This window comes from Lissotriton vulgaris, chromosome 12 (genome assembly GCF_964263255.1).
Source record: "Lissotriton vulgaris chromosome 12, aLisVul1.2, whole genome shotgun sequence".
In the NCBI taxonomy this organism is placed as follows: domain Eukaryota; kingdom Metazoa; phylum Chordata; class Amphibia; order Caudata; family Salamandridae; genus Lissotriton; species Lissotriton vulgaris.
Window position 1 is genome coordinate 291,544,202 of NC_141700.1, and position 27,766 is coordinate 291,571,967.

At 46.6% G+C, this 27,766-nt stretch overlaps 1 protein-coding gene across 2 annotated transcripts; it reads right to left on the reverse strand.

Annotated features, from left to right (window-relative positions):
- Positions 1-630: 630 nt before the first annotated feature.
- DUSP23 (dual specificity phosphatase 23) lies at positions 631-27,766 on the reverse strand. Of its 2 annotated transcripts, none has more exons than XM_086945077.1 (3): positions 27,646-27,766; positions 25,420-25,708; positions 631-1,152 (listed from the first exon to the last, which is right to left on the reverse strand). In XM_086945077.1, the coding sequence occupies exons 2-3, from the start codon at positions 25,687-25,689 to the stop codon at positions 967-969; spliced, it is 456 nt and encodes a 151-aa protein (XP_086801203.1). In that variant the 5' UTR covers positions 25,690-25,708; positions 27,646-27,766; the 3' UTR covers positions 631-966. The 2 variants fall into 2 exon arrangements, with proteins under 2 accessions (XP_086801203.1, XP_086801202.1); XM_086945076.1 differs by lacking the exon at positions 27,646-27,766 and adding an exon at positions 26,567-26,829.

Consider the following 27,766-nt stretch of genomic DNA (forward strand, 5'->3'; position numbering starts at 1 on the left):
AGAAACAGCCTCTTATGATAATGTAGTGCCATCCTATGTTTACCATAATGCAGTGCCTTAACATCGGGTGTTTCCTATAACACAATGAATAACTATTCAGTGCTTTTTTACACCATTAAGCAAGCGCACACGGTCATTGGGATTGTATGAGGTTGTCAGAGGATCTACAGGACTCTCATGAATCTGTCAAAAACACAGGTTTCATTTTCGTGTGGAAAGTCAATGTGGACGCATGGCAGGGGATCGTCTAAGTTGCAGGCAGCCAACGAAGAGATGGGCACAACTGTTTTTTGTTTTTTTTTGCATTTTGGGAATAGAAGCAGGAGGTAACGGTGGTTTTATATCGGCCCTGTGTTGGCAAACATCAGATGAGTTTCAGGATGATGAAAAGCAGCAGGTGGTTTGGTTCTTTCTCGAGTTTATCATGGTAGCTTAAAAAAAATAGTATCAATTCTATAAACTCAAATTACATATTTAATTTGAAGCGTTAGATTAGGGTCACAACAGGTGATAAGCATTATTTTGGGCGACACAATGCTGTAGCTTTATTCAAGTAGTTAAAAAAAAAATCAATTCACAATTGTGTCTCACTAAAATCTAGACGTTGACCGAAAATTATCAGACATGTAAGCAGTTAACAAAATCTTTCCATTTTATTATATTTGATATACCAGAACAAATTAGTTTATGCTAAGAAGATAAAAATATAAAAACTCAAAACTGAAGGGAAAAAACACAGGGGACTCCATTCTGTGATCCTCATGCTCTTGCAGATGACACCCAAGATTCCAAGGTACAGGAGGATCCTCTAGCCCAAGCAAGTGGTGTTTCATTACGATCAACAAAGGATCCCCCTGGTTGGATTATAATGATAGACAGGCCGTTAAGTGAAGTGAACTTCAGTCCCCGATTACAAAATTGGCAATTTATTTAGTAGTTCACATCTCCTCCTTTTCAGCTGAGATGTTACTTGATATGGTGATGAAACTGGATGATGGCCTTTTCTTGTTCAGATGTCTCTATTGATCCTGGGCGCAGCCTGCGAATTTCATTGATGGCATCAATGCCAGTCACCTTCTTGGCTTTCACCAGGTAGCAGGCGAGCATAGTGCCTGTCCTCCCATACCCAAGTAGACAGTGCACTGCAACTCCCTGAGAAACAACAAGAGAACAGAATAATGGCATCACAGTTTAAAAACAAAATCATGCACATCAGAGACTCTTCCAGTTCAGAAATAGTGGACAAAAACACCCTGCATGCTAAAGTACACTGAGACACAACAGAAAATTACTTACTTTCATTAATCAACTTCATAAGCTGTTCGAAATGCCATAAATCTAAAATATATATCTGTATTTTTCTTAGCATTCATTTATCATGACTAGAATAAAACTGATTAACACTAAATATTAGATTTATCACCAGCAAAGTTATAAACGCTGTTCCTCCTTTTTAATCCAGGTCAGGCCATTTAACCTTCTACAGAAATTAGTGAGAGTAATAACAATTTGCACAATCGCATTAACAGGAGATCCAACAGCTCCCCCAATGTTATTATGGGTAAGCCTTGCATCCATGACACTATGAATAGGGTATGACCCCATCACTTCTCCAAGTGCAATTACACATAACGTTCTCACTGTACTGTATGTAATCAAGGACGTAACACTTCATCTTGCACACTAATCAAGGTTACAGTCCTCACTTCCCACAGTTCATGGACGGATACATCTATGTATTATAGAGTCATTGTTCATAGACCCATTGCCTTCATTTGCCTCCCCAGCGTTATGTGATCAGAAACAGAGCCCACATAACCAACAGAATAATCAGGGACAGACAGCCAACCTCCAAAAAGGTACCTGGATAAGACCCACAACCGCAGAAATTGTAATCAGGAAGAGATCGTGTGGAACACAATCCTCTAGGAGTTGGCCATAATCAAATCAAATAATAGACCTTGTTTTGGTGCCTTAGAACCACAGACACATCGGACCTTAACCAAACACAGTAAAGTAGGTTAACATTCTTTATTGTATGATTACCTAAAATCATTTACAAATACAGTGTGTGTTGTTATAAACATACTACATCTAATATAAGGACTATAAAAATGTGTCACCCATAATAAATTTACGAACATCTGAAAGTGCAACAGCAAAATAATATGGGTGCAGCAGATACTTAATTTTTTTAGCAAATGCAGAAAGGCACCACCAGGCAAAACTGTAAGGCATAGGTGCGCGATCATGCAATGTTGTGTGGTGCAAGCATAAATGTAATTATTGTATGCGTAGGCAGGCATATGGGATCAATTGAAAAACAGTACTCCCAAAATAAAGTGTACAATGTAAAAGAATGAACAGTGGTACAGGTGTTTGGTGTATAGAATCATATGGTGCCAGTGTTGCCGCCACAGTAGGTGATCAGCAGCTCATGTTTTAATAACTTTCATCATCGATTCTTGCATTGTTCGTAGAGTCCTTCCAGCTGCCACATAGAACTTGCCAATTTGTGCAAGGTTCATCAGCACTGTGGTAGTGTAGATGAACATTAGAGCCTCCTTGCATGATCTTACAGCGTTTTGAAGGAACATTGTTTTTTGGTATAATTAGGGCTCCCGGTTTTATGGTATCTATTTTTTTGCCATTTCCGTCTGTATTTATCCATATTTATTTTTGGGAGATTTTTTTCTGTATTTATAAGCATTTATTTTTGCCACAAGCAAAAGACTATGCTACAGCTAGTATTTTTCCACATTTATTTCAGTCCCCAAAAACACATGTGCAACTGCTAGTACCCGGACACAAGAGCCGAGGGAACAACAAACTAAATGGTAACAAACTCAACACACACTGATCACAATGCAAAAGGGACACCACAAGCCATCAGGCCTCAGACAGACATGGGGTTAAGTGTGCGTCCGGCTACAAGAGTTGGATCTAGTACTAGTTGTTTCAGACCCAGAACAAGAGAGAACATAGGTTAATGTTTCCCCAACATCCTGGCCTGACCACATTATTTCAGACAGCCCTCAGCACATACATACCACTCACCATTGAACACTGTACAGGCACATGCAGCAGAGGAAGGAGCTAATGAGAGACAGCTAAACTCCAGGTATTTGCAATAGAAGGTGATCTCTGTGTAATGAGAAATACAGTTTTACACTGGGGAATATTGTCCTCAAATATAGGAGTGAAAACAGTGACTGGGGGAACGCAAAACCTCACACCTCTCAAAGGCTGCACCTGTCTACATAACTATCAAGTACTCTCAATTTGAGAATTTCCGTTTTCCTTTGTGTAACTGCGTTTGCGCACTAACGTTTATTAACGTTTTTTTTAACAAAACGTGTATCTGTAGAATACCAGCCCTTGATGTAAAACAAATGCTGCTTGGCCAAAAACTATTCATCCTGCATTGTATTATTGGCATTATAAAAACACAGTGCTGTTCAGTGTCATCACAGCATGGTTGCCGAATTTAAAATTGCGGATACAGAATGTGCAACGGATCCTGACATGAAATGACTGATGCCATTTCAGTTGAGTAAACTGTTCAGATTTCTGGCCTGCTTCCACAACACATACAGACCTAGTCCGACCTTACGGCGTATTCGGTCACTGGGCAAACAGACTGAATTGCTTCTTACATGCATCTAATAAGGCTGACTATTTTCACACTGTATTTAACAACACCTGTATGGGGGCAGGACTTCAACAATGTCAAGCACGTATCTTGTGGCCGACGAGCCAGTGTGTTTGCCCAGTACCACTTTTAGCTGGCAGACACTTGGTTCATGGGACTGCAAGATGCAGGGACTAGGATAAGGATTCTGAAAACGTTTCTAATTTCACCTAATTTCGGTAAAGTTTATAATTTGCACAACGCTACTTGTAACATTCGCTCACATTTCATGACAGAATTTCTGTTACTCATCAATGATGTCAGGCGTCATGAAATGTGATGTGGTCACTTGAGTGATTTGCAGGTATTGCTGCTGCTCTTGGTGTAATGTGTGCTTGCGGGCTTTTCGTTGGTGGTGGCAGGGTCAAGACCCGTCCACTCCAATGCGCACACGATTGTTTAGCGGTGTCTGTGTGGGAGAACATTGGCAAAGAGGGCCCTTTTTTTTTCATGGAACCATCCTCGGCCATTAACTACACGGCCCAAGGTACTAGCACCCAGGAAAGTATGAAAAGGCATTTTAAAACTTTACACTTGAGTTTACGCAAATTGTTTTTCTGTTCTGGAAATATCGAGCACAAAGCGCAACAATGAGATAAAATAGGCTTCTGTGTGGGTGTCCGTGTTTGATTTTCGAGTGCCCTATTCCCTTTTTTATGGAGATTGATGACACAGGTTGCCTTCCTTTGGCGCTGCATGAGTAACACCTCAGTGATTGCTCGCTAATGTGCCCTGCCAAGAATCCTTTGTTTTGCTAATGTCCTGCTCCTTTCTACCTGGGCTGGGATGTAGAGCCAAATTTCGGGGTGGGGGCTACGATAAATTTCAGGGGCAGGAGGTGGGGGGGCTGATTCTCCCAGCAATATGCAGAGCGGAGATGCAGGGAATGCTAAGATGGGGTGAGAAAACACAACAAAGCCTCGTTAGCAAATAAATGGTCTTTTAAAGACCTGTGAAGTACTCGGGTGAGGCTGTGTGTGCCTGGGAAACTCTATCAGCCTGGGCTGACACACACGAGGGGGGGGGGGGTGCAGGTCTGAAGCTCTTTGAGGCCAATGGCGTTGCGCGCCATTAATCTGTCCACTGAGGCCACACAAATACACTTGCCGAACAGATGCTGAATTCAAAAGAAGGGCTGGGGCAGAAAGAAAAGGAACAGGGGCGTGGCAACTCTGGGCAGAAGCACAGCAGCCTGGCAAAATTTACTAGTATTTTGCAGTTTTAACATATAAATATGGAAAAAAAGGAAAGAAAAATTTGGTCTGTATTTATATGTAAAAATCTGTTTAAACTATAAACCGGGAGCCCTAGGTATAATCACCTTGGATCCAGCAAAGCTTGTCAACAACAAATGATATGTTCAGCTGATTCTGTGGGGTATTGGCACAAGTAACATCCCCTGCTTCTTGGCGATGTGTTTTTCAAGTGGCCCCTGTAGTCCCATATTGGTAATTTTTGGAGCCTGGTTCGCAGAATGTTCTGTATGGCTTGCCTTCCCAATCCTGCCTCAAGATATGGTTGACATGGAGTGGCTTCCTGTGAGTAGACGAGACCCTCTGCGCCAGGGATGTATCTAATCCGTAGGAGATCACAGTAAAGTAATGTCTCCCATCAATGCAGATTTCGGATTACAATTCTCCACCAGATGACACCTTGTGCATATTACATCTAAACAAGCATCTACACACAGTAACATCAATATTTGCCCTCTTCTTTCATCCCCTTTGACCTCTTTCCATCAGTGGGGAAACCCACCATGCTTCGGTATAATTTCAGTATTCACATGCAGAGTGAAGCCCAAGCCCCAATAGTGAACACCAACTTAAAAACTATGTCTATATTGTAAAATGAGATCACAAAGAAGCAGTAATGGATTAGCACAAGTTAATGCCTTGTATCACTTTATTATATTGTAATTTACTTTTATTATGAAAAGTTACACTTAAAATGGGTTAAATGAAACACATTTTACAATGCTAATGTTGTGATGTAAGCATTTCTCTGTTCCAATTTGTAAAGGGAAATTAATAAACATATTTTAACAAATTTGGGGCAGAGATCTATTCACTTACACAGGAAGAGATCCCTCATTTCCTGAAGAGTACTCAAGGACAAACTCTCAACCTGTATATTGTAACCAGAGTCAAAATCCTCTCTTCACTTCTTCAGTGCAATAGAGAGAGGTTGCTCATTCCCCGTGTTACACCTGTCAACCTTAGGGTGTTCGGGACCCCGACTTTTTGCTTTCCTCCTCCACTCTCTGACCTCGTTTTTAATGGTATTAGGATTCTGAGCACTTTACCATTGCTAACCAGTGCTAAAGTGCATGTGCTCTCTCCTCTAAACATGGCAATATTGCTTCATACCCATTGGCATATTTAATTTATTTATAACTGCCTAGTAAAGTACACTTCACGTGCCCAGGGTCTGTAAATGAAATACCACTGGGGGTCTGCAGCGCTGATTGTGCCACCCAATTCAGTAGCTCTTTTAGACATAGCTCAGGCCTGCCATTGCAGAGTCTGTGTGTGCAGTTTTAAAATGTCATTTCCACATTGCAAAAAAATGTTTTCCCAGGCCCAAACCTTCCTTTTAAATACATATAAGTCAACCCTAGGGTTGGCCCTTAACAGCCCGGAGGGGAGGGTGCAATGTATTTAAAAAGCAGGTTATGTACTTTTAAATTTCACATGCCCAGGTAGTGAAAAACTCAATCTCTTTTTCACTATTGCAAGGCCTACATCTTCTATAGGATAACATTGAGATTACCTAATTGCATTTTATAAGTGTACTTTCCAAATGGGAAGATATAACTGATTCAAGTTTGGTGTCTCTGAAATCCTAATTTAAAATCCTAATTTGTGACGAAGTGGAATTCAAATTACAATTCCGAAAATACCACTTTTAGAATCTTTTCCGTATTTTAAGGGGTTCGGCCCTTCAAGGCAACTAGAGTGGGCCTCTTTTACTGTGTAGTTCAAAAAAAGACTCTAGTTGCCTAATTTCTGGGATAACAACAATAAAGGACCAATAACTTAAATTTTCATTAGCCCTTGTATTTTATTCACATATTCGTCTCAGTTAATTAAAACGTTGACATTTTTCGAGCATGTCATCAACAGGCCACATTTTTCATTTTAAGCATACACAGAACTGTCAGACATATTGTACTGTCACAAATGCACAAAAAGAAAAAAAAACAAAGAACAATAACGTTATGTGGTAAATCAAAATCACCACATAAATCATAAAACCATTTCTTTGACCACTCATTTGTTAATATCATAGCACTGCGGGGATTACAACTAACTCATTTGGAAAGTCCACTCCTGTCTGTGTACACTCTTGGGTACAGTTAGTTGAATATATAAGGTATAGAGGAATTGGCAATCTGCAGGTATTTCCACTGTCTAATTGCTTTCTTGCAGATTTCTTTCCTCAAAGGCTATCCAACACGTTTCATACCCCCTTGGCAATATTGGGGTTCTCTTCAGGACAAAGACTAGGTCAGATCTTGATTTTGGCATTTTCTTGCCTTAGCAATTTGGTTCCTGCACCCTTTCTCTGGTCCCCTGACTGGATGTAGTTGGCACTTAGACTTTGTGTGTTCCTCCTAGGCAGCAACACATAATAGGAGCTTAGGTGTCTCTCGATCTTCCATCTCTGGTAGGTTGGGAGGGAGGAGCTGGGCACAGACTTACTCACACCTGAATAGGCTGTGTCCTGTCCCCACAAAAAGGGCTGCATATCCCATGAGTTAGTCTAAAGCCAGGGCAAGGGAAGCAGGGTGTGCACTTCAAAGGCAACACTGGGTATAAAGATTGGACCTCAGGCACAACCTCTTCAGTGCACGTCTGGACCTGTGGATACTCTGCCAGGAAGAAGCACTGCTGTGCTGCTGAAGGAATGCTACTCTGCTAGACTGCACTCTGACGGACTCCTGCTTTGCTGATCTGTTGTCTCCTGCCTAGGAGAGAAGGACTGGAGCAGCATCACTTGACCCCACAACCCAGCCTGACTCCAGGCCTAGTTGGCTGGCCTCCTGATCATAAGCCTCAGGGACAGAACAGGCTTCCAACACCTTGCACCTGTATTCTGCCATCTGTGTGTTTACTATGCCAAGTGGTGCCACCCCAGTTCTGTACCCTTGAAAGTGGGCCTAGGGGCTTGTCAGTGGAGCCAACTTCTCTTTTCTGCTGAATGATGCATCCCAGAGCAGAACAAACGCATCTTCTTGGCTGAGCGGCACATCCCCAAGCAGAACAGATGCATTGCTGCTGCTGCGTCGATTGTGCCTGTTGCAAAAGACTTGCATCGCTGCCTCAACTCACATCTTGGGATTGACACACCATCTTCTGAACCGCCAATGTACAGCGCTATACCCAGAGCAGGTCTTCGCATCAATGGACGGCTAAGCGACGATGCAAAACACTGCATTGCAGCTTCAATGCTTATCGGAATCGAAGCATCACTTCAGCTGGGCATCACATCCCTGACACCAGACATCGCAACGCCAGCCCCATCTATGGGATCTTTGATGTCAACGCATTAGGACCTCACACCACAGCCTCACTGCATCTTGGAACTGACGGATCACGTGGCTCTGCGATGCATCTTCAATGCAGATCCAGACAACGCTCCACAACCAGGATTTAAGGTGCTCTGCTCGGCAGGCCCAACTTAGTCCCTGTAGCCGGCCTCTGCTCCAACATGGTCGGCCTGAACTTGTAACTTTATCCTGGGCCGGTGTGACCAGATATCCCCAACAGCGCTTCATGCTTTTTGGCACTATTTCTCAATATAAACTTCAATAACTCCATTTCTGTCTGTTTTTAAATTGATTAAATTAAACTCTATTTTACTAACCTGGTGTGGGGCCTTTTTTGTCTGGCGTTTTTACTGTTTGATGTGTTACACAAATACTTATACATTGCCTCTAAGTTAAACCTGACTACTATGTGCTAAGCTACCAGAGGGGTTGAGCACAGTGTAATTTGGGGTTTACCCTACCTAGAATTGTGGTTGCTGCTTGACCAGGACTTACACCCCAGTAAACCAGTAATCCAATTTCTAACACCCCACATCCTAACCAGGGAGATGCTTCCCAAGTTCTGAAGTGTAACTACAGTGACATCCCTCATCTCCCGCAGAATAGTCATGGAAGTTTATTTATTTATTTGTGTGAGTTTTATATAGCGCTGACTAGACCAGGAGGTATCAGAGCGCTTTAAATGAGAAGAGTTACCTAGGTTACAAGTTATACATTGTTACAGAAGGTACATCAATTACAAGTTACATCCGTTGGTTCATGGTGTGTAGATGGGTAAGGGGGTAACATAAAAGGGCGACGGGGAGGGAGATTAAGAGGAGAATTGGCCCAAGGAAAAACAAAGCAGGCAGGGGGCGAGAGATTCAGGGGAGAGAGGAAAGGAATATGGGTGGCAATCAAAGAATGAAGGAGGGAAAAGGTGGGGGAGGGGGTAGGAGACACAGCGAGGAGACGAGGAAGTAACTGTGTCTGATGTCCGGCTGGGTGGGAGACAGCATCCCCGCGGTGCTTACGTCATGGGCACACTTAGAAGAAAGAAGGAGGAGGGGGTAGAAAAACCCAGCGTGAACAGTGTCCGACTTATGCGATGGTAGGAGACGGTTCCCAGTGGTAAGGGGATCAATCCCAGTCCCCCACTATGTGAGACTCCCTTGTCACTGTGGACTCTCTCAGAAGGGTCTCTGAGACTCCAGGGCAAAGATGCTGGATCCATCCCAAACAAGGGGAGTAGGAGTGCTTTGGACTAGGGCATACTTGAGGGAGCCATTTTAGGGAGTCAGGCTAATAGGGTTACATGTGTTGCAAGTTACACATTGTTACAGAAGGTATGTCAATTACGAGTTATATCCGTTGGTTCATGGCGTGGGTAAGGGGATAATGTAAAAGGGCGGCAAGAGGGAGATTGAGCGGAGTATAGGCACAAGGATAAACAAAGCAGGCAGGGGGAAAGCGATTCCGGGGAGAAAGGAAAGGAATAGGGGAGGCAAGCAAAGAATGAAGGAGGGAAGAGGTGGGGGTGGGGGTAGGAGACACCGCGAGGAGACAAGGAAGGCCAGTCTAGGCTTGGAGGTATCAGAGCGCTTTACATGAGGATTCAGACATATTACAGGAAGTAATACTCAGCCCCTCACTGTAATCCGCTGTTTAAAACAAGGACTGGTAAAACTACTAGGTCTGTTTGACAATAGTTTTTAGCCATGCTGTACAGCATCCCGATGCGGTGCAGCATGGCTAAAAAAAAGCAAACAAAAAAAAGGTGTTATGCCATGGTGTGTGCCCCATTTTTCAGACACAAGCCCACCTACAAAATGACACAATCACTTGTTATTGAAGCATGTGTGATGGGAATCAACACAGAGGGCGGGGGTGGGGGGAAGCATCACATAGGAGGAGAATAAGGGGAAACAACACTGAGGGCGTAGGCGAGGAGAAACAAATGAGGAGAGCGCAGGAAGCAACATGTACGCGGGGGTGGGAGAAGGAGGGTGAAGTACATGAGGGCAGGAGGAACGTGGAGGGGTGGTGGAGAAGCACACAGGTGACAGAGAACAATACAGAGTGAGGGCAGGGCAGAGAAGTACACAAGGGAGACAGCTGGAAAGCACATGCACTTTTGTGGAGTGCTTAACTCAATAGAAAAAATGTAGCGCTTGAAAAGCAAGCAGTGGAAGTACACAAGTAATCTGTCCATGCTCAAGGGGAGGGACAATCACAAGAAGACAAGCCTGTGAGTTGGCCTGATATGTGATGTCCACTATTCTAGTGGGCACCCTGTATCAGTCCAAACAACCCTTATGGTGATGGTTGTAAAGTCAACCTTATAGACCAGCTATCCTAGTGGTAGCATGGACAAAGCAGTCTTAGGCTAAACTCAAGAGGGCATGTGAAGCCAGCTGTTTTACCAATACAATCCCTTGAATACCAAATGAAAGGACACCACACAAGATATATATCAAATATAGATGTATTTTTTCTTAACACATACCCTCTGAACTCTTTATGAGGTCAGGGGTCTAAGCACAATACAAGTTATTTAAATAGCATACGTTAAGTTGCACAAATACAGTTTTGGCCTAGGGGCCAAGCAAACCATATACTAAGAAAGTGGTTTAAGTACCACGACAGAAATACAGACAAGGCCTAAGGAATCGCTGGGGCTACACTAAACAACCAGTAGTTAGGAAGTAGGAGGCCCACGCTCCCTGTTCACCTGGTATCGTAGCGCTTTACTGCTCATTGCTGCAAATACCTAATTGTGCTCTGCTCTCATTGATTGTAATTTTAGTAGTGCCTGATTAATAGCGTAGCGCTATATTGCATAGCCCACATTGCGTGTATTATCATTTGTGCCTGTTTGATCTGGTAGCGCTATATTGCAAAGTTCGCATTGCTTGTTAATATAATTTGTGCCTGATTGTGCCGGTGCCTCTGCCCACATCATAGCGATATTCCTGCTTGTGCCCCAATCTCGTCCTGTTTCGCTTTTATTTTGCTGCCATTTTGTTGTTGTGCCTCACAGCCAGTCTCTCCACCCCGCTCCCGCCTCCCAGCTGCCCCTCCCTCGCTCCGCCCCCCCACTATCCACTTATGTCAGAGCAGCTTACGCGCAGCGAACACGCCCCATGCGCGCCGAAGGTGCGCCAAAGGTAAGCCCGTCTACGCCCGTCCACGCCCGTCCGCGCCTGGACCGCGCCCAGCGCTAGACCCCCTGGTCCCCGCAAATTCCACTCCACCCGCATAACGTACAACACCGCTACCCTCTCAGCACTCAACTCCGGCCGTCTCCCAGACTGCTACCAAGCCGCCCCAGGACACACCCATGGACCCTTCACCTGCCACTCCTGCAAGTTCGACTGCATCAGGACCCACACCAAATCCACAAACTCCAAACAGAGCTCCGACACTAACCACCTGAAGTGTATCCTGCTCAATACCTGCTCGGTTCACAGACAAGCAACTGAACTATGGAACCTACTAGACACCACATCGCCGGATGTCGCCTTTCTTACAAAAACCTGGATGAGCGCCTCATCAACGCCCGACATCGCATTAGCCATCCCGGAAGGCTACAAGATCATCCGAAAGGACCGCATCAACCAAACAGGAGGAGGCATCGCCATCGTCCATAAGAACACCATCCGCATCACGACCAGTTCCGACGATAACCTCGCAGCCGCCGAACCCCTTCACCTCCAGATCCACACCGACCCTAAGACCACACTCAGAGGTACCCTCATTTACAGACCCCCAGGACCCCGCACACAATTCAGCGAAGACATCACTGACTTCATCAGCCCACATGCCCTCCCCTCCGAGGACTACATTCTACTGGGAGACCTCAACTTTCACCTGGAAAAGAACAACGACAGCAACACCACCACCCTTCTGGACAACCTCGCCAATCTCAGACTCAAACAACTTGTAGACACCCCCACCCACTACGCCGGGCACGCGCTCGACCCAATCTTCTCCTCCAGCAAGCACATCTCCTTCAATCACGCCACAAGACTCCATTGGACGGACCACATCTGCGTTCACTTCAACTACAAAAAGACCACGACCCACACCACCCGCAACCAATCCCCCGCAGAAACTGGAACAAAATTACCACCGACCAGCTCTTCACATCGCTTTACGAAAACCCTCCTGCCAAATCATTGGACCCAAATCAAGCAGTCATCAACCTCACACAATGGATCACCCACAGCGCTAACGATTTAGCACCGATGAAAAACCATAAAATCAAACAAGGTAGCAAAAAAGCCCCCTGGTTCAATGACGACCTTAAGAAATCCAAGAAGATCTGTCGCACCCTCGAGAAAGCCTGGCGAAAAAACCCAACCACTGACAACTTGGCCACCTTCAAGAACGCCATCCGCAAACATCACCAGCTGATCCGATCCACCAAGAAATCAGCATTCAAGGATCGACTCGACAACAACGCCCACAACAGCAAGGAACTATTCAACATTGTCAAAGAGTTAACCAACCCCACCGCCGGCACCAACAACATCACTCCCTCTCAGGACCTCTGCGACTCTCTAGCCTCGTTCTTCCACAACAAAATCGCTGACATACATAACAGCTTTGGCGACCAGTCCACCCCACCCACCTCCGAACCAAAAGCCCCCTCCAACAACCTTTGCGCCTGGAACCCAATCACCACTAAAGACACCATCCGCTTGATGAACTCCATCCACTCCGGATCGCCAACCGACCCATGTTCCCACCATATTTTCAACAAAGCAGACTCCATTATCGCACCCCATCTCCGAGATGCCATCAACTGCTCCCTCAACTCCGCTACCTTCCTGGAAAGCTGGAAACATGCCGAACTCAGCGCCCTCCTGAAGAAACCCACAGCAGACCCCACCGAACTTAAGAACTACCGCCCCATTTCGCTCCTCCCATTACCTGCCAAAGTCATTGAGAAAACCGTCAACAGTCAGCTCGCCGCCTTCCTCGAATCCAACGGCTCCCTCGACCCATCACAGTCCTGCTTCCGAGCCAAACACAGTACCGAGACCGCCCTCATCGCAGCAACAGACGACATTCGAACTCTACTGGACAACGGAGAAACAGCTGCCCTCATCCTACTGGACCTCTCCGCAGCCTTCGACAAATTCTGGTATAGCACCCTTATACAACGCCTCAGCAACGTCGGAATACAAGGAAAAGCATTGAACTGGATCATCTCGTTCCTCGCCGGAAGAACCCAGAGAGTCCGCCTCCCCCCTTTCAAATCAGAGGCCACTGAAGTAATCTGCGGCGTACCACAAGGATCATCACTCAGTCCCACCCTCTTCAACGTTTACATGAGTCCCATCGCGCGCCAACACAACCTCAACATCATCTCCTACGCAGACGACACCCAGCTGATCCTCTCCCTCACCAAAGACCCAAACACCGCCAAAACCAACCTACACGAAGGGATGAAAGAAGTAGCCGAGTGGATGAAGAACAGCTGTTTAAAACTGAACTCGGACAAAACGGAAGTCCTCATCTTAGGATCATCCCCCTCCGCTTGGGACGACTCTTGGTGGCCACCAGCCCTGGGCAACGCACCCAAACCTACGGACCACACACGTAACCTGGGCTTCATCCTGATGGACTAGGAGAAAGCCACTTAAAACTAGGACACTTGGATAGTTAATACCTCACCCAGGGAAGCCGGGTGCATAGGTGTCAAATCGTGTCGGTTTTCGTCGCTGAATCCTATGGAGACCTGTAAAAAGATGCTGTAGGCGACCAGAAGAGAAGTGTCCGGTTGGATCCAAGGGTGGATCGAGGATGAAGAGTACCTGAAAGCAGAGGGGACAGAGTCTGGGTCACTAGCCAGTGACCAGGAAGGAACCAGGCGATGTCGTGAAGCAATCAGGTGATGTCGTGAAGCTGGTCTTTGCAGCCACGAGGTCCAGGTGGCGTAGACGACGACCAGGCGCTGGAATCGAGCTGTCCCAAGATGGATCTAGGTGTCTGCGGTGTCGGGATCCGGAGTGGACCCAACAAGCCTTGGCAAACACAACCCATCGAATATTGGCTTGGAGTTAGACCAGCAAGGTCTAGGGCGCTCTCCTTATCAGGGAAGCAGGAGCAAGCCTGGAGCAACCAGGCCAGCGGTGTAGGTTTGATGGATCGCCTTCAGAGGGGCCACTAGCCAATGGGCAAGTGACCGGGAAGGCGCGTCGAGCTCAAAAGCAGAGCAGGCCCCACGAGGCACTTGTGGAGTGTGGAGGGCTGTGCGTCGGTGCAAATGTGGCTCATGCTGGGGCTTCTCAATCCCCAATGCACAGCTTAGACAGTGCCTCAGACGCTGCACAATTAGCAGGTTTTCCAGGGTGTCCGGTCCCACGTCTCTCATCGCCGCCATAGGTCTCAGCTTTGCTGTGGATGTGGCTCGGGGTCAGAGGGGTCTGGAAGTCAAGTTCCTGTCTCGCTCTGTGCTCGGGCTCCGGCGGGAGCATCGATAAAGCAAACCGGCAAATCACTGGTGGTGCCCGTTTGCACAGGATGGTCACTCCTTGACCATAAGGGAGATTCTTCAGTCTTCTATTTTCAGTATTTATTCATTTTTTTAGGTCTCGCGACCTATCGATGCGCGCAAGCGCATCGAGCGGAGCGAGAATTCAAGTGGCGAAAATCATCGTCAAACCAAGGGCTTTCAGCCCCACGGTTTTCATGCAGTTCACGTGAACCACGTGATTAAACATGCACGCGCATTCCCGGCCGCACAGCACATCAAAGGGCTTCTCCTCCCCTAATTATTCATGGCCGGCCACAGGCCGGCCGTACTTTCAGTTTCCCGGCATTATCAGGTACGTGTTGTTTTTCACTACTTTGGTGCTTTTTCGTTCTAACCTTCATTAATTTCTCTCTTTCTTTGCAACATCTAATCTCTAGCTGTCTTTGATTCTATTTACTCTTGGTCCGTCTCTGTCTTTGCCTGTCTTTCTCTCTCCGAGTGTCTCTCGCTTCAGCCCTACCCCCAAACACACTAACTTGTTTATGATTCTTTTTCTTCTCCCCCTGATCTTGTCTCTGTCTCATCTCCGCCCCCCACTCCCCTGGCATGTAGCATTTCATTTGGAAGAATCACGCCTGCGTGCCTTTCTTCTACTGTGGCTCCCCAAACCATTTCTTTATTGAAAATTAAACTTTCTTAGGCAGCAGCATGCCATGCTTGATGTTCATGACCCCCGCCCACTTTCTCCGTGGCTCGAGCTGCCTCCTTCTTCCCCCTCAGGAGAAAGGCCTGCTGCCTGCACCCGAGCCGCGCTCCTTGCACCAGGAGACTTGAAAAAGCACTCCCCAGCTATGTTATGTTATGTTTATTTTTGTATAGCGCACGGCTACTCAAAAAGAGTGTCCGGCGCTTTTGAAAAGGAGACTTACCGCACAATAACACAACACATTAAAAAACAGGGAGAAGGGTACAGTGGAAAAAACAGGAGAACCAGCGGGACAACCTACTGGGTAAATAGCCAGGTTTTGAGGCCTTTCCTAAATGCAAGTAGGTTGGTGGCTCCACGGAGTGTGAGCGGCAATGAGTTCCACAACTGTGGCGCCAGCAACCCAAAGGAGCGGCCTCCAATGCGAGCTCTCTTCACTCGCGGTACGACCGCCAGGAACAGAGATTCAGACCTCAGGGAGCGAGCCGGATGATAGAAGGCAAGTCTCTTCTGGAGGTACTTTGCTCCGACCGCATGGAGAGCCTTATAGGCCAACGTTAATGTCTTAAAAGCAATCCGTTTGCGGATGGGAAGCCAGTGTAACGTCTGCAGCAAGCCCGCGGCACTGGCACGTCTGTTCAGACCAAAAATGGCCCTCGCGGCAGCATTCTGCACGACTTGGAGCCGCTGTAGCAGGTACTCTGGCAGGCCCAGGTACAGAATGTTGGAATAGTCTAACCTAGAGCCTATCAGAGCCTGCACAGTCAGCTTCCTATGGTCCTCAGACAAAAGAGGTAAAAACCTCCGCAGCATCTTAAGGAGGCCGAAGCAGGTGCCCGTCACACCGAGGATCTGGGTTTTCAGTGTGAGACCCTTGTCCATCTTGACCCCCAGGTTCTTAGCAGTGTGGGATGAACAAGAAGGAGGAAACATGTCAATGGGCCACCAAGCTTGCCAGTCTGGCTCCGTCGCACACCCGAAGAAGAGTACCTCGGACTTATCGGAATTGCACTTGAGGCTGTTCAGTTGGAACCATTTAAAAACAGCCCCAAGGCAATCCCGGATACTCTCCCCATCGAAGTCTCCTCCTCTCTTACAAGAGAAGAGGAGCTGGGTGTCGTCGGCATAGGATACGATCTGGGCCCCGAACGACTCCGCCACCGCCGCCAACGCCAGCTGACGTGAGAACTGACCTACAGGATCATTCCACGCAGATACCCGCCCACTTTCTCCGTGGCTCGAGCTGCCTCCTTCTTCCCCTCAGGAGAAAGGCCTGCTGCCTGCACTGTCTCCGTCTCATCTCCGCCCCCCACTCCCCTGGCACGTAGCATTTCATTTGGAAGAATCACGCCTGCGTGCCTTTCTTCTACTGTGGCTCCCCAAACCATTTCTTTATTGAAAATTAAACTTTCTTAGGCAGCAGCATGCCATGCTTGATGTTTATGATCCCCGCCCACTTTCTCCGTGGCTCGAGCTGCCTCCTTCTTCCGCCTCAGGAGAAAGGCCTGCTGCCTGCACCCGAGCCACGCTCCTTGCACCAGGAGACTTGAAAAAGCACTCCCCAGCTGACGTGTGAACTGACCTACAGGATCATTCCACGCAGATACCCGCCCACTTTCTCCGTGGCTCGAGCTGCCTCCTTCTTCCCCCTCAGGAGAAAGGCCTGCTGCCTGCACCCGAGCCGCGCTCCTTGCACCAGGAGACTTGAAAAAGCACTCCCCAGCTGACGGGAGAACTGACCTACAGGATCATTCCACGCAGATACCCGCCCACTTTCTCCGTGGCTCGAGCTGCCTCCTTCTTCCCCCTCAGGAGAAAGGCCTGCTGCCTGCAACCGAGCCGCGCTCCTTGCACCAGGAGACTTGAAAAAGCACTCCCCAGCTAATGTGAGAACTGACCTACAGGATCATTCCACGCAGATACGGTATGAATAGCAAAGGGGAGGCAGGTCCATCCTCACAGCATGTCCCTCTCCTTCAATGTATAGAGCTCTTTGCTGCACATTGTGCGTTACGTTTGTGCTCCTGGGTCGCTTTACTCTTTGAATTCCAATGCATACTAAACCATTGCACCTCATGTAAGGTTTACAGCTGATGTACTTCCATTGAGGGGACACTTAGAATCTGTTATGTCAGGGTTGGTGGCCTGGGTGTGGTGGGGTCAGGAGAGCACATTCTCAGCCCTTGATTATAAGCCAAGCTCTCATTGTACGCCGAAATTCACATCTAAAACAAAGTACACATTCAAGGTTGTTTCCACAGCTTTTTACACCTCTGGGTCGACAACAAAGTGCTGCTGCATGAATGTTGCGATTCATACAAAAACTGTAAAGATTATTTTATTGCAAACTAGCGAAAACAAGAGATGGGACTGCTTGAAGCCCAAAAACTTGCGTGGAAGTAAGGAGCCAGCTTTGGTTACTTTTTTCCTTGCCGCCATTTGTAGTTTGACTTTTAATCCCTTTAAACCAATGAGAATCCCAGCTACCCCACTAACCACGAAGCTGCTAGTGGTCAGGATGCTGTGAGCTTTAGAGGCTGGTAGAAGCAAACATTGGCTGGAAAAGATGTCATTATGGTGCAAGAAATAGCACATTAATGTACATTTGTTTGAGTGGGTTTAAAATGCAGGAGGACTGACATCCAGACATTTAAGTATGTATAAACCATGCTTTGGCAATTCACATGTGTCGGTTTTAAGTAGATACATGGAGGTACCGATATCCCATTATTAAATATTATAAGCAGAAAATGTAGCAAGGTTTACTAACAACACAATGGGTACACAATGCACACATCTATAGCAACTGAAAACGAAAGCTGTCTATAGCCAAACTCCAAAACCAGATAACATTTCACAAAAAAGTGGATAAAATAGTGCCAGATTTTACTAGTTAACTTCTATGGCTTTGAAGCAGTTTGTTTTTGTAATGCTACGACACCATTATTGAACTAACATTTATTTTTATTAAGTTCATTTAAAACTAAAGTAAATAGTGAGAGGTTAAAGGTGCACCTGGAGTGTGCTCACTTCGTATTGTATGCATGGGTATGTTTGTCAGAATTAGTCATTGCCATGGCTTTGTGGACAAAAGAAGCTGCACCTTTTTCAGTTTGTCTACGTGCGTGCGTCTCCCTCGTGGTTTTCCCCCACCACTCGTGTTGTTCTCTCCCTTGTCAACCCAATCCACCCCCCCCCCTTGCATTTCCCGTACTTGTCTTTATTTTTCCTTTCAATTCTTTTTTTCTCACGTATGTTTTTGCTTCTTTTTCCTTACATTCCATTATTTTCCTTTGTGTCTCCCTTTTTCATAGGTAATGTTTCCTATCCCACTGTTCCGTCGTTCCTTTTCTCTTTCTTTCGTGTGTCGTGTTGGTGACGCATTATTTACCCTTGTCTCCGTGCGTGCGTCTCCCTCGTGGTTTTCACCCATCACTCGTGTTGTTCTCTCCGTTGCCAATAGGTCTCGCAGTAGGAAAGTTGGAGCTATTACAATTGCAAATAACAATGCCTTTTATTTTTGTTTTCATTTAAAAAACATAAAGGGCTTTGTCATTTACAAAACAAATAGCTCCAACTTTCCTACTGCGAGACCTATTGGCAACGCCAGTGCTTGTTTTAATTTATAGAGCGCCTGGTTACACCCACTGGTGTGTCCCCGCGCTATGGTGAGAGGCAGCCCCAAAGTGCTAGAGAGCGAGAGCAGAGATTAAGGATGCCCTAAGTCCACACAAAAAAGATGAGCTGAAGTCCTTCCTGAACTTGTTTTCCGCTGCCTCCAGCCTAAGACTCCATGGCAGTTTGTTCCAGTTTTGAGGGGCCAGGCGGCGAAATGATCTGCCACCCATCCTGGACTTCAATATCTTAGGGACAGTCATCAGACCCGATCCACAGGATCTCAGTTGCCTAGTGGGCACATAATGAGAGACCAAGTCCGCCAAATATGCAGGGCCCTTCCCTTGGGAGATGCGGTGGCACACACAGAGTGCCTTAAACATCACCCTCTCTCTAATAGGAAGCCAATGAAGAAACACCAGAGCCTTCTTCGTAGACGCCCTTCTAGGTAACATGAGAACCAGCCTAGCCGCAGCATTCTGCACACATTGGAGCCTATTTAGACACGCCCCCGTCGCACCCAGGTACCGTAAATTGCCGTAGTCCAGGCGGAAAGTTACAAGTGCGTACACCATAGACTTCCTGGCAGGTACCTGCAGCAGGTCCATGGTCTTACGAAGGTTTTTTAGGACCCCAAAACAGGTACCTGCCACCCGTGCAGATTGATACTCGAAAGAGAGCTTAGGATCCAACCACATGCCCAGGTTCTTCACCTGATTACTCGGTATGGGAGTGGGACCCAAGGTCTGGGGCCACCACGCCGACGACCAAACTGATGGGGTGCGGCCTACAATCAGCACCTCGGTATTGTTGCCGTTCAGCTTCAGGCAATTATTAGACATCCAAGATGCCAGTTCCTGTAGACATGCCATGAAGTTGACGGCCGCCGAGTCCAGATCCTGCGTAAAGGACACCACCAGTTGTGTGTGGTCAGCATAAGACACTACCCTTATCCCAAATCTCTCAGCGATGTTAGCAAGCGGGGCAACATAAAGATTGAAAAGGGTCGGACTCAAGTCCGAGCCTTGCAGCACCCCTTGAAGTAGCTTGATGCTCTCTGAGTAGCAGGAGCCCTGTCTCACCTGGAATCTGCGCTCTACCAGGAAAGTACCCAGCCACTTCAAGGCAAGACCAGAGACACCACCCGCCTTTTGACACTGTAGCAAGGTGTGATGAGCCACAGTGTCAAAGGCGGCGCTTAGGTCCAACAGGATCATGGCCACTGTCTGCCCAGCATCCACCCTCTGCCTGATAGTTTCCATGGCATAGAGCAGCGCCGTCTCAGTGAAGTGACCAGCCCGAAAACCCGATTGAGAAGAGTGAAGAAGATGGAGTTTCTCCACATGCGTCGTTAGTTGGTTATTTACTACTTTCTCCGCCACTTTAGCAAAGTAGGGAAGAAGAGAGATGGGACGCAGATTATCGAGTTGTTCAGGGCTAATATGAGGTTTTTTGGGTAGGGGCAGGACCACTGCTTCTTTCCAGCAGTTAGGTACCACACCAGTCCCAAAATAGATCTCCAAAAGATGTCTAATATATGGTTCCAGGACAGAGATGCTCTCCTTAAGAGCTTTAGGGGCAGCAGGCTCCCTAGGAGAGCCTGACTTCACATTCAAACATATTTGAATGAGTGTCTCAGGAGGTGGGATCAAGAGGTTACTCATTCCTTCACCCTCCCAGACACCTCTCTCACACAGCCCGATGCTTTTACCATCCCTAGCTTAGTCAGGGAAGGAGGAGTATATTTTTTTCTACCTTGTTAGAGAAGAAGTCAGCTATGCGATTGCAAGCCTCTACTGAACCCAAGACAGAGGGAGTGCGATTAGCCAGAGAAGAGATTTCCTTATAAATCTTGAACAGTTCTTTGGCCGCATTATCTGCAGACCCAATTCTTTCTTGATAATAGCTAGCATTCGCTTTCCTAATGAGTCCATGATGTGTGTAACCTAGCGTGGTACTCTTTCCTCTACTGTTCCGAAAAACCCTTCCTCCAACTTCTCTCCAGACGTTTACACTCTTTTTTGGCAAGGCGTAGATCACAGTTGTACCAGGGAGCAGGTTTTTGTACCCTACCCTGCATCTTTCTCCTTACCCAAGGAGCTGTGCTATCCAAGGCTTCTGTTATGCGCCTATTTAAGTTGGTGTAGGCGCTTTCGATGTCCACACCTCCCGGGGAGCCTCCCTCGGTAAGGGTGCTGTTGAATTTCACCCGAGAGAAGCCCACCCAGTTCCGGGTTCTTGCTGCCAACAGCAGTTTCATCTGAGCAGTCGGCTCAGGTATCTGTATGGCAAAGTGGATCAAGAAGTGGTCAGACCACAGGACAGGGAGAGGAACCTTAGCTGCCAGTTGGCAAAAATTGGGTCAAGAGTATGACCCCCCCTGATGGGTAGGGAGGTCTGAGACGATCGTTAATTGAAGCGTCAGTAATTCCTGACATAAAGCGTCAACCCCCCCACTCCTGGGCTCCTCAAAGTGAAGGTTGAGGTCACCCAAGACTGAAAATCTATTATGGCGTAGTGTTCTCTGGGTAAGGCTTTCGATCAGGCTCGGTAAAAACCGAGTAGATGGACCAGGGGCTCTGTAAACAAAGAGGCCCATCACTGTGAGGTTAGAGTTCACTCTGATCGTAAAAGCCCCCGTCTCACTCTCAGTAATATCAATTAGCTTTAGTGTGCATTGGAGGGTGAGTTTAAAAATTATCGCTATTCCGCCACCTCTGCCGGTGGTCCTATCAATCCTAGTAATAATATACTCGCTCGAAAGCGCCTCCACAATCTCTGCCTCAGAGCCTGTGTCTAGCCAGGTCTCAGTGAGGAATACTCCATCCAACTGGCTATCAACCAATAGATCAAAAACTTCTAAACTGTGCTTCCTCAAGGAGCAGCAGTTTAACAGGCAGCAGTCCAGGTAATCGTGCCTTGCTTCAGCGGGAGAAGCATCCCATAGGCAGTGCCTGCATCTCCATCCGTGTTTCCCACCTAATATACTGTGCCTATATACCTCCGGTATCGGCCCACAGAGGTCATGGAGTACCTGGGCACCATACCGTATAGTTGGTCTAACACGGCCAGAGTTTTTGGCCCCAGGCCCCAGACGGGCTTGCCTCTAGCGCCTCCGGCGCAGCGGCGCGCCCGCTGTGTGCGTCCGATGCCCGGCTGCTTCATCTGGCGGTTATATCCCCCTCCCTCCGTGAGCGCTAGACCGCTAACCGGTCAGCGTTCACCGGAAGTGCTTGGCTCTGCCTCCACGCCCTCCGCGCAATGGTGTAACACCGCGTCGGGCGGGAAGGCGAAGGAACTGAGCTGCAGGCGGGCACCCGGTAGGGAATTACAGCCCCTGAGAAGGGGTGTGCTAACAATAGAGTATCCCGAATTAACAATTAAAATCAAATAAAAATGCAGGCAGCAACACTGTAACCAGTACACATTTAAAATGGCCCTTCAATAGTTCTGCGACCAGTCAGCAGTGCAGGGGCACTGCCTCTCACCAACAGTAGAATGTCGAAGGTCCAGAGTTTCGTTTCAAGTTGTAGTTCAGGATAATCTAAATTCTCTAGACTCAGCTCCTACCTATATACTGATTAAAAGGGGCTAGATTACCTGCTAGGTCACTCCTATGGGTGGGACCAGGAAAAGGGGTGGTTACACCCCTTTCCCTGTGTCTAGTTTCGCGCCAGAGCTGGGGCTGGAGTGCCCCAGCAACTGGTTTGAACCGGACTATGCATGGAGCACCTTGTGTGCCCCAGGCAGTGTCTCATTTCATTCAGCCCTCCCTGCCCCAATACACTATGGCCTGTCTGGGGTGGTGCTAGCACCTCCCAAAACAGGAAACCTATTTTCCAGGCCTCCCTCGCTGGAAGGACTCCCAGCAGCAGGAGGTCAGACTTGTGTCTGTTGCAGCAGCATCCATTTTGTGATGGGGAGGCTCTGGTTAACTTTAACTGGGATTAACAGGAACAACATGTCTTCTCCCTCTAGAAGGGTGGAATGCTACCCCCGCCAGTTATTCCAAAGCATATGACACCTTACACGACATGTTTTGATAAAGCCAAACCAAAGTTAGCAATAACCGCGAGGATTATAATGCACTTCAGAGTATATGGTATGGCTATATCATAGAACATCTAAAAGGACATGGTTCTGAAAGCTGCAGATAGGCTCAGCTCATGCTAGAGCACCACCTCACATAATACCAAGCACTGCCTTCATGATTGTCAAGGCCTGCCATAGGAGTGACTAATGGGTATATATGTGTCTATATATAATGGTAGGTATAGGAATACTATACCTAAGCAAGGGGTGATTACACGACCTTGCACCAGCTGAGTGATCAGCCAGTTGTGTCAATTTGGATGACCAACCAGGGGTGGCATAATACATGCAGCAGCCCCTGGTAGGCCTTGGATGCACCTATGCCCTGGGTACCTATGGTACACTATACAGGGGCTCATAAGGTGACCCAATATCCAAGTGGAGATGTACCTAAAGTACATGAAGTCCATTTTACAGAGAGAGCAGATAGTTGGCCTGGGATCCTGCTAATCAGGGCCCCAGGCTAAGTCGAAAACCAGCTAAACGCTAGGCAAAAAGTTGGGGGTAACCATAGTCAGGTATCCACCTTCCCACAAAGCCCACACAAGAAAACAAATAAAAAAGCAAGCAAATGAGAGCAACAATAAAGATAATCGGTGGTAAGTAATGGGCGGGCTCTATGCTCACCATAATCTGACAAAAGGTATTTGTTGCAAACAGACAGCTCGCGCTGGTTGGTATGCAAGGCCTAAAAAGTTAGTGACATCTTATAATTAGAGTTTAGTTAGGAAACGTATACTCACTTCTCACAGGGAGAATGTGACCAGGAATATTTCAATTTCCTTTTAACAAGCTATGGATAGTAAACAATGCTATCTAGAGTAGTATTAATCTGTGGGTCTATAGTCAAATCCTTATTTAACTCAAACAAAAACAAAAAATACCAGGATGTTTACCGGGGTAGACTTTTAGAGGGGAAATAATGTTTTCCATTCTACAACATTATTTTGTAGGGAATGGTGTTTAATTTAGTATACAAATATGGCCAAGTAGGCCATGCATTGCTCATATTAATGTTCCACATCAGTGGTATTAGGACAATATAGATGTCATCCGCATTTGAGTGAAAGTCAAATGAACAGTTATACTTTAAACTGGAAAAGTAAGACCAGGAGTATTGTGGTGACACTTATATGTGAGAGCAGTGAAGATTCTATACTCCCTGTTTTGTTCTCTGTCCAGTGGACCCAAAGGAAGAGGTTATACCCACTGTTGAATATTATTATTTTACCCTGTAAACTGTCAATTTTCATTGTTCTGTGGCAGATGATAACACTTTCGTGAGTGCGATGCACTGCATCTCTAGTATTTAAAGCTCCGATTCCATGTTTTTTGGAATATAGGTGCTTTTTATCACACCAGCTAAATAATGATACCCTGCGCTATTTAATTTATTGGGTGAGATAAACTGTTTCTATTACAAGTTTCTGGGGAATAACATGCAGATTTTGGTGTTTACCCGCACCACAATCTGTATGGTACAGTTAATACTGTACACCTTTCCCTGATAAATTGCAACGAAGATTGAGCTACTTAAAACACCCAGTAATTACTGAATGTGGTCACTACCACCCAACAACAGGGTTTATGCAGGGCTAAAAAAACACTGACATACTTGTAATCAGGGCCTTAGTATCGTGGGAAATAAGGTAAAAAGCAAGAACAGACATCTATAGAAACAAGTGAAAATACTTAATGCTGCTACGCTAGTATAATCTGTCATTTTAGGTAATGCTGCTGTTTCTAAATATGAAAGAAGCCTCCTCCACTAATGTGAATTAGATGATAGGTAACAAACACATTAATTGCTACCTTGTATAGAAAGGTATGTGAGGTATCTCAATGTAAAACTACTGAAACAAGATGTGAAAGCCGAAAAATTAATTACTGCTGTCTAATATGACACATGTGATACAATAGTATAAATTTAACCTTCACTGCTAAGATCACCTGACTGCTACAATAAAATATCTTTAGTAACCATCACCACCGTATCTGTCACATGCACACACACACACTCTCTCTTTGTAACAGTGCTGTTCTTAGCAATTAACTTTACACAAAAAACGCTGGCACCAACATATCTTATAAGTAAAGGCACACACATTGTCCTGCAAAAGCATCAAGAAAGACCTATTGGCTTTGTCAAAACTTCTAGCACAAGAATTTCTGTTTCGTTCTGCTACCTCTTAGATCCTTCACGGATCCACAACTCGACCTCCCTACCTATGGCCCACCAGGTCACCACATACCGTTTAATACGTTTTCGAATTTCAGACTAAGCAGCACACACCAGTACTCACCTCACCCTTGGTTCTGGCATCTTCCACAACCTTGATGAAGCGCTTAATCTGGTCCAGAGATGGGGCGCAGAAATCTACAATGCCAATGTGATGAAGCTGAATGCCTGGGCATGTGTCGTGATACGGAGGGTTCTTCTCTGTCAAACTCACGAGGTGGCGGATACCAGCTGCGTGCATATACTCATAGTGACCTGGATGCCGTGGCAATGCAAGACCTGCCAGAAGGTTCGGTTCGACCCAGGAAAAGTTTGGTGGATTCAGTGGTGCCATCACTCTCTGGAAAAGTCAACTAGAATCAAAGAAAATGTTTTTTAATAAAGCACTTAAAATAAAACAGTGTCACCATGAAACTACAAAAAAGATATTTCTTTCGTTTTGCATATTCATAAAAATTCTGATATGTCCTATTTATCAGTGCATGGGTGCACTGGTTTACAGACAGGCTTGAAAGGAAAAGATCCTGCTCGTTGTTACGTTCCAGCTCCTGTCTGTTGTCACTCTCGGCTCAATTTTAATGTCCAAAAATAAGGTGCTGGGGATTTTTCGAACACTAAGAGGTGTACCACTGTCTAAAACCTAAACAGTGGCTAAATGTCTCACGCAGACACAAAATTACCACCCACAATACTTTGCTGAGGTATGAACCCAAACTATATCCCCAACTCCCCCAGGATTGTTGGAAATTAACACTTGTTTTAGCCAACTGTCCTTGTTGTCCCTTTCTCTTTGGCACTGTTCACCTTTGACTTTTATTCAGTAATGCTTTTATTAAAGACAATACCACGACAAATATAAGTCTTGGATGCGGTTGTATTCAACCACACACTGGGAACCTAATTTAGAGTTTGGCAGATGTGGGGCATCTGCTTATTTAGAGTTTCTAAATACACTCTCAGTAGAACAGAAATTACGACCATTGCTTTTTTAGCTCTCGCCTGAGCCAGCGCACGTTAATTTTCGGTTTTAGCAAAGGATAACCCTTGCCTCCCACTGCAGCTGGGAGCATTTCAGCTGTAGGAATTAATCCTGTGAAATTCCAGAAGCCTGTGCACGTCGTGCCCCATCGATTTCCCCTCCCTCCATTTCAGCCGAACATCAGCCCAACACCCCCCCCCCCCCCCCCTCCCCTTTGAAAAAACCCTCTTACCTATGCAGATTTCAGCAGCCCTTCACAGCGAGGCGACGGTAAAAGGTAGGAAAACATTCACAGGAAACTAGGAAGGAAAAGCAGCAAAAGTGTATGCCCGCAACTTTCACGGCACTTCCTGCAATCTCAGCTGCTGTCCCCCTCATTGGTGGAACGTCACTGGTGACGCTCCTACGTGCTTTCTCCAATCAAAAACCACCTGTAACACTAGGTCAAGTGCAGCAGTATACTAATGCCTTGTTTGGTACGAGGCGATCTCTTCCGGTGCAGGGCAGGAAGAGGCACAACAGGTGTGGAGCGCTTAAGTGACTAGTGAACTTCGAGGAGGGACGGATCTTTATTTTAACCAATCAACGTGTTTGCAGCCGCCACGGTTTCTTGGTACCGCCTCTTACTACGCGAATCAGCTTAAAACAACCTATCTTCATTTGCTTTCGTAAATAGAAGTTTGTTAGACTTGGCAGCTAAATCAAGGGACCTGGAAGTTTGAAATCTGTGTAGATTCGAGGTAAGGCCCACGTTTGACAACGTCGCTCCTGTTTTTGATAGGGTGTGTATTGTACTTGTTTAGTATTACTACCGGGTGGTACGGGTGTTTGAGATCCTAGAGGTGCTGTTGAGTTGCAGCGCAAAGGAGACGGAGGAGCGCGATCTGCGTCTGGGACTTTAGCTCCGGTGCTGGCTCAACCTCTCGGGATTCTGACCTAGCATTGTCACCTGAGCAGATTGTCCTCGAGTCGCGAGACTAGCACCCGATGGATAAAGCTTTAAATGGATACAAATATATTTCAACGAGTTCTGACGCATTTCTAAGTGCGTTTTAGAAAATAGCATTTGAGATGGACAATGCCAGGGGGTGGTATTTCGCCCAGGGGAGCTATAGCGCACGCTGCCAAGAGATTCATATGCTGGGGGTCACGTGTGTGAATCCCAGTGTGGCTGTCTCGGCCTTTCATCCTCCCCATGTGCGAATAATGCGCACCATTCAATTAGAAGAATACTAAAAGGCGCTACTGAATGCTGCAGGATGTAAGCACTATATTGAAACTGGGAGGACTGTGCCCGTCACGCGCGCTCACCTCGTGACCGTGGCCGATGACCTCGGATTCGTTCACCAGGGAGGACTTGATGTCGGTCAGGTCGCCCTCCTCCTCCGTGCCCGGGTGGCTGACCTCGGTGTAGCTGGGCTCCTCCTGCGGC